At 41.4% G+C, this 16,688-nt stretch overlaps 1 protein-coding gene across 1 annotated transcript in view; it reads right to left on the reverse strand.

The window, feature by feature from the left end:
- The window catches only part of LOC144593026 (uncharacterized), a 102,053-nt gene that overhangs the window by 42,621 nt on the left and 42,744 nt on the right, over positions 1–16,688 (reverse strand). The window contains exon 9 of the mRNA XM_078398440.1: positions 11,174–11,312. Coding sequence (XP_078254566.1) covers positions 11,174–11,312 — 139 coding nt within the window. The remainder of the gene's footprint in view (positions 1–11,173; positions 11,313–16,688) is intronic.

The raw sequence follows: 16,688 nt of genomic DNA on the forward strand, positions 1-16,688 counted from the left end.
AGATCCTGGGGGGACAGGGCTTTCTCCATCGCTGCTCCCACCCTCTGGAACTCACTACCCCAAACCGTCAGAGACTCCTCCTCACTCACCACATTCAAAACATCACTGAAGTCTCACCTGTTCAGGACTGCCTTCAACCACTGACCGTCACCTCACCTTCTGTCTCCTTTTTCTGTTCGTTTACTTATTTATCTATTTATTTTCTTCTCTATGTTCTAGTAATCCCTGTAAAGCGTCTTTGAGTGTTTGAAAAGCGCTATATAAATGTAATGCATTATTATTATTATTATTATTTCAAAATACTAAACATTTCTCCAAGATCTTTGCTTTCCTCCCACACTCCAAAGACTTGCAGGTATGTAGGTAAATTGGCTTGGTAAATGTAAAGATTGTCCCTGGTGCGTGTAGGATAGTGTTAATTGCTGGTCGGCGCGGACTCGGTGGGCCGAAGGGCCTGTTTGCGCGCTGTATCTCTAAACTAAATTAAACCTTCAATGGTTGACTTCTCCAACTTTAAATAGTTCCTCTGTCCCTCTCTTCCGCTCCCCCTTCCCAGTTCTCCCTCTATCTTCCTGTCTCCACCTATATCCTTCCTTTGTCACGCCCCCCTGACATCAGCCTGAAGAAGGGTCTCGACCCGAAACGTCACCCATTCCTTCTCTCCTGAGATGCTGCCTGACCTGTTGAATTACTCCAGCATTTTGTGAATAAATGGTTCATAAGGATCTATCTTTGCTCATCTTCTCGTCTTTTAGCTTAGTTTATGATTGTCATGTGTACCAAGGCACATGAAAAGCTTTTGTTTGCGTGCTATCCAGTCAAAGGCGGCTATACATGATAACAATCTAGCCTTCCACAGTGCACAGACAAAGAGTACAACGTTTACTGCAACGTTTATCGGTAAAGTCTGATAAAGTCAGATTATTCATAGTTCAAAAGTCTCCAATTAGGTAGATGGGAGGTCAGGACTGCACCCTAGCTGATGGGAAGACTGTTCAGTTGCCAGATAAGAGTTGGGAAGAAACTGTCCCTCAACCTGGAGGTATGCATTTTCAAATGTCTGATGAGCAGGAGAGGGAGTGGCCAGGGCGAGACTGGCCCTTGATTATGCTGGCTACCTTGACAAGGCAGCGTGAAATGTAGATGGAATTAATTGGAGGAAGGTCGGTGTGCATGATGGTCGGGGCACGTCAATGCCTTTCTGCAATTTCTTGCTCATGTTAGCAATATAATCAAATCATTGTGCATGGAAATAGGATAGGACAAAAGAATGCATGGTAGAGAAATGCTGCAGGAAGGAAGACTAGATTTTATTGTGGGATTAGACCAGTTTTGGGAGAAAGTGGGACCTTTGCAGGCCAAATAGGCTGCACATCGACAAGGCCAGGAAGAGACAGGTTTGTTGGTACTCCTGAAGTGGGTTTAAATTTACTTGGCAGGGGAATAAGAACATGAGCAAGATTCAGTAAGGCAAAAGCAGAAATGGAAATAAAAGGCAGAAAATTAGAATGCATGGCAATTGCTAAACCTAACTGCAAGGGATAATTTGATTTGAGTACGATATGTCAGAAATTATGTAAATGTGAATAAAAGAGGGAGAGAAATGGCAACAAAATTTCAGGTTACACGATTAATCAATGTATAAAATAGGGTGAATGGCAAGATTGTTCAGATACAATCACAATTGTGAGAAGGAATATGTTGGAAAGATCATTAAATAGGTTTGCCTAATGAACAAAAAAGGCACAATTGGAGAGTGTACTACCAAACTCTAAACTGTCGTCAGTCAGAAAAGCAGGTTTTCAGGCAAATTTCTGACAAAAGCAGATTGAAGAAGGGTCTCGACCCTAAACGTCACGTATCCATGTTCTCCAGGGCCTAACCCACTGAGTTACTGCAGCATTTTGTGTCTTACCTTTTAAATGTTGTTATTGCGCCTGTTACAATTTCGTTTGGCTGCTGGTTCCATAGACCCAGCACACACTGGTTGTGATTGCACCTCAGGTTTTTATTAAATAATTCCCCTCTCATGTCCTCTGGTTCTTGATTCCCAGACCTGGGAAAAAGACACTGTGCATTCACCCTCTCTATTCTCATGGTTTTGATATCTCCATATATCTCTATACCTCAGTCTCTCGCACTGCAAGAAATCAAGCCCTAGCCAGCCCAAACTCTCCCGAAAACTCAGGTCCCTCGAGTCCTGGCAACTTCTTCATAAATCTTCATGCATTCTTGTGTAGGAAGAAACTGCAGATGCTGGTTTAAACCGAAGATCGACACAAAATGCTGGAGTGACTCAGTGGGACAAGCAGCATCTCTGGGGAGAAGGAATGGTTATTTCTTTAAATAACTCAATCAAAATCCGTAATCAACCAGTCTTTCAAAATGCATGCATACCTTATCTCTCACTAACCAATTCAGTAACTTATTTATCAAGATGTTTGGATTATCAGTCTATCGTTCTCAGGTTTTTCATTTCAATCCTTCTTGAATAAAGCCACATTAGCCACTCTGCAGTTTTCCAGCACCTCACCTGTGTCTAATTATTATGATCCATATAACTCAGCCAGGGTAATTTCTACGCTACCATCCCATGGCAACCTTAAATATACCCACCAAGCCGTGGTTTATCTACCTTGACACGTTTGACTAGCATTTACTCGACTATCCCCAGCTTTCCCAGGTTCACCAGTATTCATATCTTTCTCCATAGTAAAAAGAGATGAAATATTCATTGAGGGGATCACCCACCTCCTGCTCCCCCACATGTATATGAACATTTCTGTCTTTGAGGAGCTCGTTTGTCTCCCTAGTTACTCTTTCTACCTTAAGATTCTCCATAAATCTCCCCTGACAAAGCTATGTCTAGCCCCCTTTTTGATTTCCTTGCCAAGTGAACTTCCTTCATCCCTTGTGCTCCTTCAGGGATTTCTGTTATCCCAGCTGCTTGTACCTGACACATGCCTCCTCCTTTATTCTGATCAGAGCCTCTGACAATGTCTCTTATCGTCCAGTGCTCCCTACTCCTGCCACCCTTGCTATTCACTATAACTTTTAAAACCTCCCATTTGCCCCTTAATAACCTACTCCTATCAACTTTTACAAGCATGAAGTTTGAGGGAAACTGAGTGGTAGATGGAAAGAGTATCAGCGGGAGAGAACATTTGTTTGATTGTAGTAATTATGTTAGTTTTAACATGCATTACAAAAAAGAACAAAAACAAAATAGCATAAGTTCTACATTGGATATGCCCAATGAGAAGTGTTTTGGTAAAAATAGACCTCTATCAGCTTCTTGAAAGTAAATAAATCTCGCAGCAATGGAGATATTCAAATGGAAATGTAAAAATGGAAATGCAAAATGGAAATGCAAAAGTTCATTTTTTTCAACAAAGGATCACAACTGGTAAATTTGGAGCCAGTTCCTACCTCAGGCCAATTTTGTATCCTTTTGGTGAGCTTGCCCTGGATCCCATGTTACCTAACTTTCCAGACCAGCCTATCACGTGGTAACTTGTCAAAGGCTTTACTAAGGTCCATGCAGACAAAGTCTACTGCACTGACTTCAACAGGCTTCTTGCTAACCACATCAAAAAACACAATTAAATTCTTGAGACACTATTTCCCATGTATAAAGCCACACTGCCTATCCCTTTGATCAGTCCTTGGCTTTCCAAATGCAGGTAGATTCCATCTCTCAGAATCCCCTTCAATAACTCATCAACTACTGCTGTAGGCTCACTGGCTGAAGTTCGCAGCCTTTCTTAAACAGAAGCACTTCATTAGTTGCCCTCCAGTTTTCTGGCACCTCACCTGTGGCTGTTGAGGATACAAATCTCTCTACCAGGGCTGCCCAATTTCATTCCTAGCTACCCACAATGTCCTAAGAAAGATTTGATCAGGTCCTGGGGATTTATCTGCTGTGATGGGTTGTTAGATGGTGAGCACTGCCTCTTGCATCATGTGGATTCTCTTCAAGACATCGCTATTAATTTCCCATTCTCAAGCATCCATATCTTTCTCCACAGTAAATACGGAAGAGAAATACTGATTTAACAACTCATCTATTTTGCCTCCATGCATAGATGACCCGATTGATCTTTAAGGGACTGTATTCTCTCCCAGTTCCACTTCTAACCCTAATTTACTTGCAGAATCTCTTTGACCACTCCAAGACCGCAAGAAATTGCAAAGTTGTGGACGCAGCCCAGACCATCACACAAACCATCACATCATACCCTTATATTTCATCCACTTACACCTCACACTGTCTCGGCAAGGCCACCAGCATAATCAAGGACATCTCACCCCAGCCACTACCTCTTCTTCCCTCTTCCATCAGGCACGAGGTGTAGAATTGTGAAAACACACATCTGTTATCAGGGAACTGAACCATCTGACCAACAACTGGAAAGCAGTCGTGAGCTACTATCTACTGCATTGGAGACCGTTGGACTACATTCAATTAGACTTTACTGGCTTTATCTTGCACCAAACATTATTCCCTTTATCATGTATCTGTACACTGTGGCTGGCTCAATTGTAATCGTGTAGTGTGTTTCTGCTGGCTGGTTAGCGCGCAACAAAAGCTTTTCACTGTACCTCGGTGCACATGACATTAAACTAACCGAATCTAAATTAAATTAAATGCGACAGGAGAGGAGCGAGGCCGGTAGGAGAGGTGAGGGTCTGGCCTGCCACGCCTTCAAGGTCGACTGCAGGAGGCGCCCCCACGGCACAAATGTGGATGGGCGAGGAGAGGATGTTGGTTGCTGGTCGACCAAGAAAGGCGATGACTGGTGGCACGTAGTAGCCTGGGGCTTGCCTGAATCAGGCATCGTTCATAACAAGGACATTATGGGGCAAAGAGCCTGTTTCTCTGCTGGACTGTCCTATGTTCTATATTCCCCTTTACATTTTCTGCCGAAAGTATCTTATGTCCCCTTTTAGCCCTCACGATTTTCTTCTTAAATGTACTCCTCGAATGATTCACTTGATCCCAGCTGCCAATACCAGACATATGCCTCCTTTTTTGGCTTGACCAGAGCCTCAATATCTCTTCAACGTTCTTTGCTCCTGCTGGCCAAGTCCTTCATGCTAAATGGACATGCTAGCCCTGAACTCTCACTACATCACATTTAAAAGCTTCCCACTTGTCCCCGCAAACAACCTCACCACCCAAAGCAACTTTTGAAAAGTTTCAGTCTAATGACAAAGCGAACCAAATGGCCCTTTACATTCCTAAATGGAAATCACAATACTTTCCTAAACCCGGGCACACATTTGAGAGCTCAATAAACATTGCACTTTGGCATTTCTCTGTGGAGCAAACATACTGATTTTAATAAAATATCCGAGTAAAATATCAGTACCCTGAAATTGCAATTTCCAGTTACAAACTATACAAACAGTGACTCTGAATTACATATTTTGAAATACCACCAGAGGGCAGTGTTTTCTCTTCATTTGTCCCCAAAACCAAACTAAATTTAAAAGAAAGTTTTAGAAATGTAGAAAATCTGAACTTTTAAAGATAAAGAATCTCCCAATGAGAATTAATGTAGCAGGAAATTTTAGCTTCTGAAACTTAATTTCTATAAATATAAATTGCAGTAAAACTTAAAATATTGCCTGGAAATTGTTTTGTTATGATAAAACTGCACTGTGAAACCTTTACATAATCGAAGACGGCCAGTGGCACAGCGTTAGAGTTGCTGCCTTACAGCGCCAGAAACCCGGGTTCGATCCTGTCCACGGGTGCTGTCTGTATAGTGTTTGCACGTTCTCCCTGTGATCACATGGGTTTTGCATCTCTGAACTAAACTAAATTTGGGCCCTGCTGCAGACATTCTGATTTTGGCTACTAATAAGTGTGCAACAGCAGGATTGTGGTTCAGCACCAAACAATTTGTTACATGGGAACCAGCTTGGATCCTGAAGGGAGAGATCCAAATTTCATGCAACTACAGTTTGTTGTACAATAATCAATGTGGGTCTTCAGCCCATTATAGCACTCTTCTTGTACTAGGCAGATAGCAGAGACACGAGGGTCAGAGAAGAGGGAGGGTTGGAAAGGATCTCTTGAATCTTCATTTTGAAATCTTCAGTGACAACCTAATGGATTATGGAATATCATGACCTCATATAACGATGAACTCTACATCTCCATTAAATAATCATTTACGCCACTCTTTACAGGGGCACTCACACTTCCACCACCCCCAATGCAGTCCCAGGCATGCATGCACACCCCCAATAATAGACTGGAGGTTATTGGAACAAGAAGGTGAATTTCTCATTCTTAGTGTATCACCAAGCTGAAGGGTTCAGTCCTCCACTGGCAGAGGGATTAAAGTGCTAAACAAAATCGGGAGGAAAGACTATACAATCTGCACAGCATAAACTTTAAAAACATATCTTTGTCATTAATCCATGGCCCTGTGCTGATCAAATGTAAATACTCTTATTAGCATGAGCGCTGTTCTAATGCAGCGAAGGGCATTAGAACAGCGCTCATAGGTATTAGGTGTAAACATCACATCTCTTTTGCAAAATCAAAGATGACAAAATGCTGGAAATCTGACCTGAAACAGAAAATGTTCAAGCCATATGCAAGAGCCTTGTGATCGACTTCTTAAAATGCATCAAATAAAGCCACCGCTAGATTATACAATAATGTTGGAAATAAATCTGTTTATTTGGCATCGGAGAGAAATACAACTATCTTATGGAAATCCATACTCCTTCATCTGGGAGACACAGTCAAACCATGTAATAACACTGCTTGCCTCTTGGTGGTAGCAGCAAGACCTTGATCACCATAACATCCTTCCATATGCACGCCTGAAGGTAGCCTGAAAAGCTATGTGCGTCAACATAACAAACATGATGTTAGCAAACTCCAAGTATTTACTTCAAAGTACGTTAACCATGTCGTTGCCTCTGACCTTTCCTTGAGGACATGGGTGAAGCTGCAGGACCATGACCTCGTGCTGCACCTTCCTTTCACACAATGCATCCATTCCAGCCTTTATTTCATTCACTGCCACTGTTCACACCGACAAGAGTTCATTGAGAATATGAGTGAGTTGGAGGGCATCAGAGAGCTTCCAACAGATTAACGGATAGAGGACTTTGACAGCTCTGCCACCGGGGTGGGAGCTGCTTTACATCCTCGTCGTCCACCCTGGGTAGTTCGACGGAACTGGCAAAATTTGCAGCAATGCGTCAACTACGGTACTCTGAAGCACCAATTGCCACTTTTGGTTGTTGTAGTTGACATACGAAAGAAGAAGCTCTACCACCTTTATAGGTGCGAGGAGCTGTGATACTTGACAGAACCATCATAATGGCCAGATTTAGCTGTGTGTTACATGGCAACCTGCCCAACAAACTGGAATCCGGAATGGCTTGTGAGAGATGCTTCACTATGCAGAGAAGTGTGCAACAATCATCACTGTTCCAACAGCTGAGCATCGAATTCACCGAAGATAGACACAAAATGCTGGAGTAACTCAGCAGGACAGGCGGCATCTCTGGAGAGAAGGAATGGGTGACGTTTCAGGTCGAGACCCTTCTTCAGACTCTGAAGGGTCTCGATCCAAAATGTCACCTATTCCTTCTATCCAGAGATGCTGCCTATCCTGCTGAGTTATTCCAGCATTTTGTGTCTATCTTCGGTGTAAACCAGCATCTGCAGTTCCTTCCTACACTTGGAATTCACTAATCTCAGGTGTGACCAAGGAGCTGATTGCTGACTTTCGTTGAGAAAGACTGAGAATCCAAGAACCTGTCTTCATTGATGTGTGGGTGGTGGAGAGAGTCAACAACTTCAAGTACCTGGGCATGCATATTTCTAAAGGCCTGTCATGGGCCCAGCACATTGATGCAATTATAAATAAAGCCTATCACTGCCTCTACTTCCTTAGAAGATTGAGGAGCTTTGGCATGTCGACGAATATTCTCTTGAACGTCTACAGGTGTACGGTAGAGCATACTGACTTTTTGCATCATGCCCTGGTTCGGCAACTCGAATGCCAGGAACATAGGAGATTACAGAAAGTGGTGGACACGGCCCGGTCCATCAACAGTACTGACCTCCCCACCGTCAAAAGGATTTACAGGAGGTGCTGCCTCAAAAAGGCAGCTAACATCATCAAGGACCCTGGCCATGCTCTCATTTCACTCCTGCATTGGGAAGAATGTATAGGAGTTGGAAAATGACATCCTCCAGTTAAGGATCAGGTTCTTCCCAACAATTATCAGACTCTTGAACACATTAAACACCAGCTAAACGACAAACTAGAAACTGTCTTGATTGCACTAGGTACTTCAAGCTTTTGTTTTGCACGAATATTGTTTTTTTTAAATTTATTGAACCTTCTTTTTTTTATTGTATAACCTGTGAGTATTGCGTATATAAAGCCTTGATATTCCACTGTCGGGAGGATAGTAGCATATCTCCAATGCTCTACCTGTTATAGCCTGCTTCATCAATGTATGCTCTTCAGAGCTAATTGAGCAGATGGGCTTGTGAGAGTTGAAAGGTGATTCTTTCTCCAACGATTTGTGCTAAGTGATTGATCGTTGGTGTTGAGAGTGCAAATTGATCATGCTGGTCAGGAGACATTGCATTTCTCAGGCTTTAAATGGAACAATAATGTAAACAATGATGTCCTTCCTCAAAGTGAGTTCAAAGATAGTTCTCTCGTTGCTAAGTAGGAGGAACATCATAAGTTTAGAATGTTAACCCTTCAGCGTGGGACCTAATGCTCTTCAGATCATTCAGCCAGGAATATTGTAATCTTCTTTTATCTTAGCTGTGTTGAGTTACATGCTGATTGGCACTGCTGTAATTCTGTGGGCCAGTTTTACATTGGTGTAAACAGGTACAGCATGGAGATGTGATACTTGCACTGGGATTGCTATGAAATTCGATTTAATTATGTCCTCAGTTATCCTGACCACATTAAATTTAAACCTTCTCAATGTACACTAATGCAACAAACATCAGTGACTGGCATAACGAGGCCCGAACATCAATTTTGTGTGAATCATGCACCAAAACAAGTCTCATGCATAACAATCCCTATCGTACAACGTGATCTGGGTGTCTTAGTGCATCAGTCACTGAAAGGAAGCATGCAGATACAGCAGGCAGTGAAGAAAGCCAATTGCATGTTGGCCTTCATAACAAGAGGAGTTGAGTATAGGAGCAAAGAGGTCCTTCTGCAGTTGTACAGGGCCCTAGTGAGACCGCACCTGGAGTACTGTGTGCAGTTTTGGTCTCCAAATTTGAGGAAGGATATTCTTGCTATCGAGGGCGTGCAGCGTAGGTTTACTAGGTTAATTCCCGGGATGGCGGGACTGTCGTATGTTGAAAGACTGGAGCGACTAGGTTTGTATACACTGGAATTTAGAAGGATGAGAGGGGATCTTATCGAAACGTATAAAATTATTAAGGGGTTGGACACGTTAGAGGCAGGAAACATGTTCCCAATGTTGGGGGAGTCCAGAACCAGGGGCCACGGTTTAAGAATAAGCGGTAGGCCATTTAGAACAGAGATGAGGAAAAACTTTTTTAGTCAGAGAGTTGTGAATCTGTGGAATTCTCTGCCTCAGAGGGCAGTGGAGGCCAATTCTCTGAATACATTCAAGAGAGAGCTAGATAGAGCTCTTAAGGATAGCGGAGTCAGGGGGTATGGGGAGGAGGCAGGAACGGGGTACTGATTGAGAATGATCAGCCATGATCACATTGAATGGCGGTGCTGGCTCGAAGGGCCGAATGGCCTTCTCCTGCACCTATTTTCTATTGTCTATTGTCTATCAATGTCTTCATTAACTTCCCAATTTAGGTTCCCAGATTTTCTCCCCTCAATTTATCTTGTCGATGTCATCTCTTTTATAGTGCATGTTGTTGATTGTTATTTACCTTTGATTTATTGCTAACTTTCTGTTTGTCAGTAAATTAACTCTTCTTTCATTTATAGCAGTGAATGTACTGAAATTATTTTGAAAAATGTATATTCAGTAATTCAATGTTCAATAATAAATATTGGATTACAGAATAAATGTTGTATTTCAAGAAATAAAGGCAACGAGACCCTGTTTCAATTTATGTGATAGCTCAGTCAGATCTGTAATTGTTGTGCATTAGTTTGGTTGTTGCTTGCTCAGCATTTTGCAGCATTTTCAAAGCCTATGTAATTTGCATTTAAAATTATATACACCAACGGAAAGAGAAAATCATTATTTAAAGGGAAATGTGTTGGTGGAAATTTTAGTAATCACATTAGTTATATATTTATGGAGAAAAACTCACTTTAGTTCTCTCGTTTAAGATCAACCAGCCCTACATAATGATTGGGACAAAGACACATCATTTTTATTTATTTGGCTCTGTACTCCACAATTTGAGATTTACAGCTGTAATTTCTACATGGTGAAACCAAAATGCATAAAAATACCCTTTAATAAAATCTGACAATGTACACTTTAACCACATGTGATTTTTTTCTATTATAAATCTCGAATTGTAGAGTACAGAGGCAAATAAATAAATTATGGGTCTTTGTCCCAAACATTATGGAGGGCACTATATATGGCTACAATTTATGAGGTAAATTAAAAGGAATCATTACAATAAAGTCAGTGCTTTGAATGTAACATGAGATTCACTTCCTGTGGAATCTGAACCATGAATAATAATTTGACTAAAAATCAATTTTTGGAACAGATTTTTCTCTGAGACAGCAATTATTCCCAAAGAAACAGTAAAAGAAAATTGCAGCACAGCCTATATTGATATGACCATACTTCTTAGTTCCCACAAACCTACCAGAATACAGACATGCTAGATTTATATTAGAAGACTCCTTAAGTTTCATCACGAGATCAATGCTCTACATGAATACTCTATTCAACTTTATACCCCCACTTTCACATTGTGCATCTGTGCTTATGCTGTCATCACACATCGTGCTTATGTAGAAATCATCTTTAGTCACGATTATTCATTTTGTGGCAGCAGCTTTAAAGATCAAATGACATCACTCTTGCTTTAAGATACTTATGCAACAGATTTACAATGTTCAAGGATTCAGGGCAACGAGCAATAAATAAATGTGTACGTGTGTGTGTGTATGCGCGGAAGCATGCAAAATCTACAACTTACCTGTCTCATCACAAACTCCTTTGAAATATTTCCCCCTGTCATTGCTGGTTGAAGCAGGCCTGTGATTAAAAGCATTCTATTTAAACCTATAGCAGCAGAGAACTGTCGAATCTGATGATGCAAGATCAGTTCTTTGTACCTGAGAAAGAGATAAACAAAATAAGAAGGGCATTTTACTCTGAGTGACGATCGTGAAAACATCAATGAAAACTAGGAAACAATTTGTTTTCCCAATACAGCAATGACATGGGTTAAATGAAACTCAAACTTCTCTCCGTTTAGCAGTCTTTAGACATACCACTTTGGAGATACGGTGCAGAACCAGGCCTTTCAGCGCACACAACAACAAAAATTATACAAGACAGTGGGAAAAGAAAAAAATTGCGCAAAGACACAATTTGAAAACAAGCCCACGGTAGTGCAATTGATGGTTCATTGTTTTCTGTGACCGTCGCAGAATTACGACCCTGCAAATCAGTTCAAGAACCTGGTGGCTCTCGGGAAATAGCTGTTTCTGAACCTAATGGAGTGGAACTTAAGGCTTTTGTACCTCCGGCCCAACCATGACAACGAGAAGTGGGCATGGAGATACAGAAGCCGGATGTTCCACTCCATCAGGTTCAATAATAGCTATTTCCCTTGCTGATAGATAGCGGAGTATTGAAGCAGCAACCTCATATAGATGCTTACGAGGGTAGGGAGGGCTGAGCCTGCAATAGACTGGGCTGAGTGCACTTCTCTAAGCAACCTTTAGCATTACTCTGTGTTGGAACTGCAGTGCCAGTCCACGGTGCAACCAATCAAGATATTTACTACAGTGCACCTGTAGAAGTTCGAAGACATTGAAACTCTTTAAACTTGTGAGAAAGTAGAGATGTTGGCAAGCATTTTTTCATGATTACATCAATGTGCTATGCCAAAACAAGTCTTCAGAGATCGTCTCAGGTTTTAGAAGCTTCTAATTCTCTCCACTGTCGTCCTATAAATGAAAACTGATACAATGTCTCCCAACATCCTTACTGAAGTCTAAGTTCCTTAGTTTTGCTGACCTTGACTGAGAGGTTGTTGAATATAAAACAGTGCAGCACAAGCACATGCCCTTTGGCCCACAATGTGAGTACCGAACATTAAGCCAAGTTGATCCCTTTTGCCTGCATATGGTTAACATCCCTCCACTCTGTGAATATCCATATGTATCTAAACAGCTCTTAAATGCCATTATCATATCTGGTCCCACCACCATCCCTGACAGTGTGTTCCAGACACCCACCACTGTGTAAAAAAAAAAAACTTGCCCCACATATCTCATTTGAACTTTCCCCCTCTGTGGCCACAAGTCATTGACATTTCGACCCTCGGGGAAAAGCTTTTGTGTCTCTGTGTCTCTCAATCTTATTCACGTCAATCAGGTCTTCCCTCAACCTCTCATGTTCCCGAAAAAACAATCCATGTTTGTCCAATCTCACTTTATAAATAATACCCTCCATTCAAAGCGGCATTCTGGTAAAAAAAATTCTGCACCCTCTCCAAAGCCAACACCTCCATATTCTTCTTGTGAAGGGGCGACCAGAATTGTACAATACTCCAAATGGAGCCTAAACCATAATTCTATAAAAATGCAACATAACTTTCAGACTCTTATACCTAATGCCTCGACTGAGCATACCATACACCTTTTTTTCCACTCTATTTATGTGTGTTGTCACTTTCAGGGAACCATGGACTTGGACCCCAAGATCAAAGCCCACAGGATCAAATGGTAATTTGGATCCAAAATGGACTCAGTCACAGGAAGGAAAAGGGTTTGGTTGATGCTGTTTTTGTGACTGGAAAGATATTAAAAATGAGGTTTCACAGGGGCTCCATGTTCAGTTATAACATAGTGTGACTGCTGTGCATATTATGCTTTGCATAATAAATACTGATGATTTAGACTTAAAAGTAAGATACGCAGTAAAGAAACACAAAATGGCAATGTGGTTAATAATGAGGAAGATATAAATGGTCTGGTCAGTTGGTCAGAGATGGGGAACTGAACATATTCCAGTGATGTGCAAGTTAAGGCAGTTGCAAAATTGTAACAAGGCAACAAACGTACAATAAATCGGAAGATATTGAGAGATATGAAGAAACAGAAAAACCTTGGAGTGCCGGTCCACAGATTCTGTAGGAATAAAGGTGAGATTAATAAGTATACTCGGATGCTTTCTTTTATAAGAGCGAATAAGTCATGCTAAAACTGCATACAACTGTGCTCAACATTCAATTCCCAAATAACAGGAACATTGCGATTGTATTGGAAAGGATGTGGAGGAGATTTATAATGACGGTGTCAGGATTGGAAGATTGCAGTCACTCGGGTTGATAAACTGAGGTTGTTTTCAGTTAAACCGAGGACAGTCTGAATTGAGGTGTGAAATTACGAGGAGCCTTGGTTGAGTGAATTGGAAGAACCTGATTCCTTTAGTGGAGTGGTTAAAAACTAGGAGGCTTAGAATTCAAATATTTGTGAAAAAGATTACAGGGAGATGAGGTAAAACATTTTTTTACCCAGAGAATAGTTGGGGCTTGGAATGAATTGACTGAAAGAGTGGTGGAAATAGAAACGTCATCACATTTAAAATGTATGAATAAATACTTGAAGACCCATAACCCACTGTAGACCAAGACCTGGAAAATGAAAGTTAAACACTTAAAACACTTTTTTTGGGGGGCTTGTTTCGTACAATGGTACAAACTTCTAAAATGCTATGACAAATTTTTTAACTGGACTGGAAGCAAATTCACCACCTGAGACATCCATTCTTCTATCACTGTCACACCCTAATTGCAGTGCACTCTGTCCATATGGTGTAGTGCAGTAAAACGGCATGTTCTTTTTGACCCACAAATCACTTCCAAGCTCCATTGCTCATCTGGAGGAATATAAACAAGAGACAGGATGGAAATAACCTTTCAGCCTGCAGTGTTGCAAGGTTTATTTGTCCAAGATCTGCAAATTGCCCCGATTGGTTTTTCTCCCAGGTTTTACCATTTTTAATAAAAATCCAGTTGTCAGGCATTTCTGTGTGAATTCTTCATGCTGAGTCTAAACATAGATTAGAGAGCTCTGTACCATTTAGTTACTAGTTACAGTGATGACAAAGGCACACACAAAAGGATAATGTGGGCTCTGCAATTTTTTGCAATGAGACATTGCAAACATAATTATTTCCACCAATTATTTAAATTAGACAGATGGATCTGTTTGCTTCAATGAACCAGTACAACACAAAGAGGTTGGAACAGAGATAAAGCTTTTGAAATATCACAAAGATTATTGCTAATAATATGCACAGCAGTCACACTATGTTATTTCTGCCTGCATATCAACATTTCAGCACTGAAATATTAGTCAGTTCATGGTACCATTACTCTGTCATGTCCCATGTTGAGCTGTGATTAGTAGATGCAGTGGAAGGTCAGCACTGAATAGCTGAGGCCTCAAGCACCACTATATTTTTCCACATTGGGAGTGGATAGTGTATCAGCTCGTGCTTTAGACGCATTCAATTCATTATTGATTATCGTCCATTGGATTTCTATTGACCAGGCTGATCTAAATCCATTCTATTATTGACAGGGATGGAGGAGCATCAAGGCTGAAATGAGCAACTGGAATGAATATTGTCTTGTCAGTGCTCCATCCTTGCACCTTTACAGCAGGGGTTAAAGCTGATGCTTAAATTAATTGGGCTAAATTACAAGTCTGTCAATCAACTACAGATATTTGAAATGAAGTAAATTCCAAAAATGTAATTAAATTGCTGGACTCCACAAGGGGAATCTGGCCTGGTGCGGAGCATAGGATCCTCTTGATTACAAAGGGATTTGCAAATCACAGATTGAGGTGGAAAAGGGAAAGGTGAATTACATTTTTTTTATTATTTTGCTTTAGCTGAATTTTTGTAATTACAGTAGTTCTGCTCTAACAAGTGTGGATGGCAACTATGCCTCACGTTTCCACAATGCAAATTATATATAACGCAATCGATGAAGGAGGGTAAACGTGGACCTAATTGGTTATAACTCTATTTTGTTGGTGAAAGAGAGACCATTTAAAAGTTACTTTGGAAATTGGCAAGCAGAAAAAAAGCTGCCCTTGGAAAAAGAAATGTAGCCTTCTACAGTAATGAGACACCATAGTCTCTAAAGAATACAGTTGCTAATTTAACCACGGGTTGCCACTTGAAATTGGCAAGCAATTGCGTCTATTATCTAAGAAGACACAAAGTGCTGGAATAACTGGGCAGGTTAAGGAGCATCATCGAATATGGATGGGTGATATTTCGGGTCAGGACCCTTCTTCAGGCTGATTGTGGGGGTGGGTGGGGTAAGAGACCTGAAAGTGAAGAGGGCCAGGACAAAGTTTGGCAGGTAGTAGACCGACTTAGGCAAGGAATGTTTTTAGGTAGGCAGATGGTTGGACAAAGGTTAAAGATGACAAAACAGAAAGTGTGAGCCAAAAGCATTGCAGAGTTGCAAAATTGTTAAGCGAGAGAAGGAATGTAGGTTGAAGGGGAGTGTGAGTCTAGGTGTGGCACAGAGAGGAGGGGTTTACATAGAGGGAATAAGGGAGAGGGGAAGGGTTGTATAGATAGCTAAATTTGGAGAAATAAATGCTCATTGTGTCCGGTTGTAAGCTACATAAGAGGTGTTGTTTCTCTAGTTTCCGTGTGACCTCCCTTTGGCAATGGCCAATAGCCCAGGACAGAAAGGTCAGTCAGTATGGGAATTAGAAAGAGGAATTAAAATGGTTAGCAACCAGGATATTCTGCAAGCCTTCAAGCCTTAGTAGACCGAGCGCGAGTGTCCGGCGAAACAATCGGCAAGTCTGAGCTTGGTCTTGCCGATTTATCGGAGGCCGCATCAGAAACACCAGATGCTGTAGATGAAGTTAGATGAAGTGCATGTAAACCTCTGTCTCATCTGGAAGGACTTATGGGGAGCTTGGATGGAGGTGAGGGACGAAGTATAGGGACAGGTGTTACATCTCCTGCGGTTGCTGTGGAAAGTACCTGGGGAGTGGGTAGTTTGGGTGGGACGGGGTGAGTGAATCCAAACAACAGCCCAACATCCCCTGATCAAAGGTAAAGCTGGGAATAGAGATTTACCTTTGTCAGGAGAGTCATTCATTTTTAAATGTCGTTCAGTTTTTCCTCTCTGCTCTGTCAAAGGTCTCAGCAGCACATTGCCTGAGATCTGTAGGCCACTATGGCTTTTCCACATCTCACAGCCCAAGGCCCTGGTACAGGGGGTCAACTTGATCAGCCCATGTTGGTACAGGAGTTTACCCAGCTACTGCATAATTCAGTTTAATAACATTCTCTTTTCTAATATTGTTCATTAAACACATCTTGATGTGATAACAAATGCAGGCAGTTGTGCTGTAATGCAGCAGTTATGTCCCAAGAAACCTTGTGTTATAGCAAATTACATCATTAAAACAATTGGTGTTAGGGACTAGAAAGTTTCA

This window comes from Rhinoraja longicauda, chromosome 4 (assembly GCF_053455715.1).
Source record: "Rhinoraja longicauda isolate Sanriku21f chromosome 4, sRhiLon1.1, whole genome shotgun sequence".
Taxonomy (NCBI): Eukaryota; Metazoa; Chordata; class Chondrichthyes; order Rajiformes; family Arhynchobatidae; genus Rhinoraja; species Rhinoraja longicauda.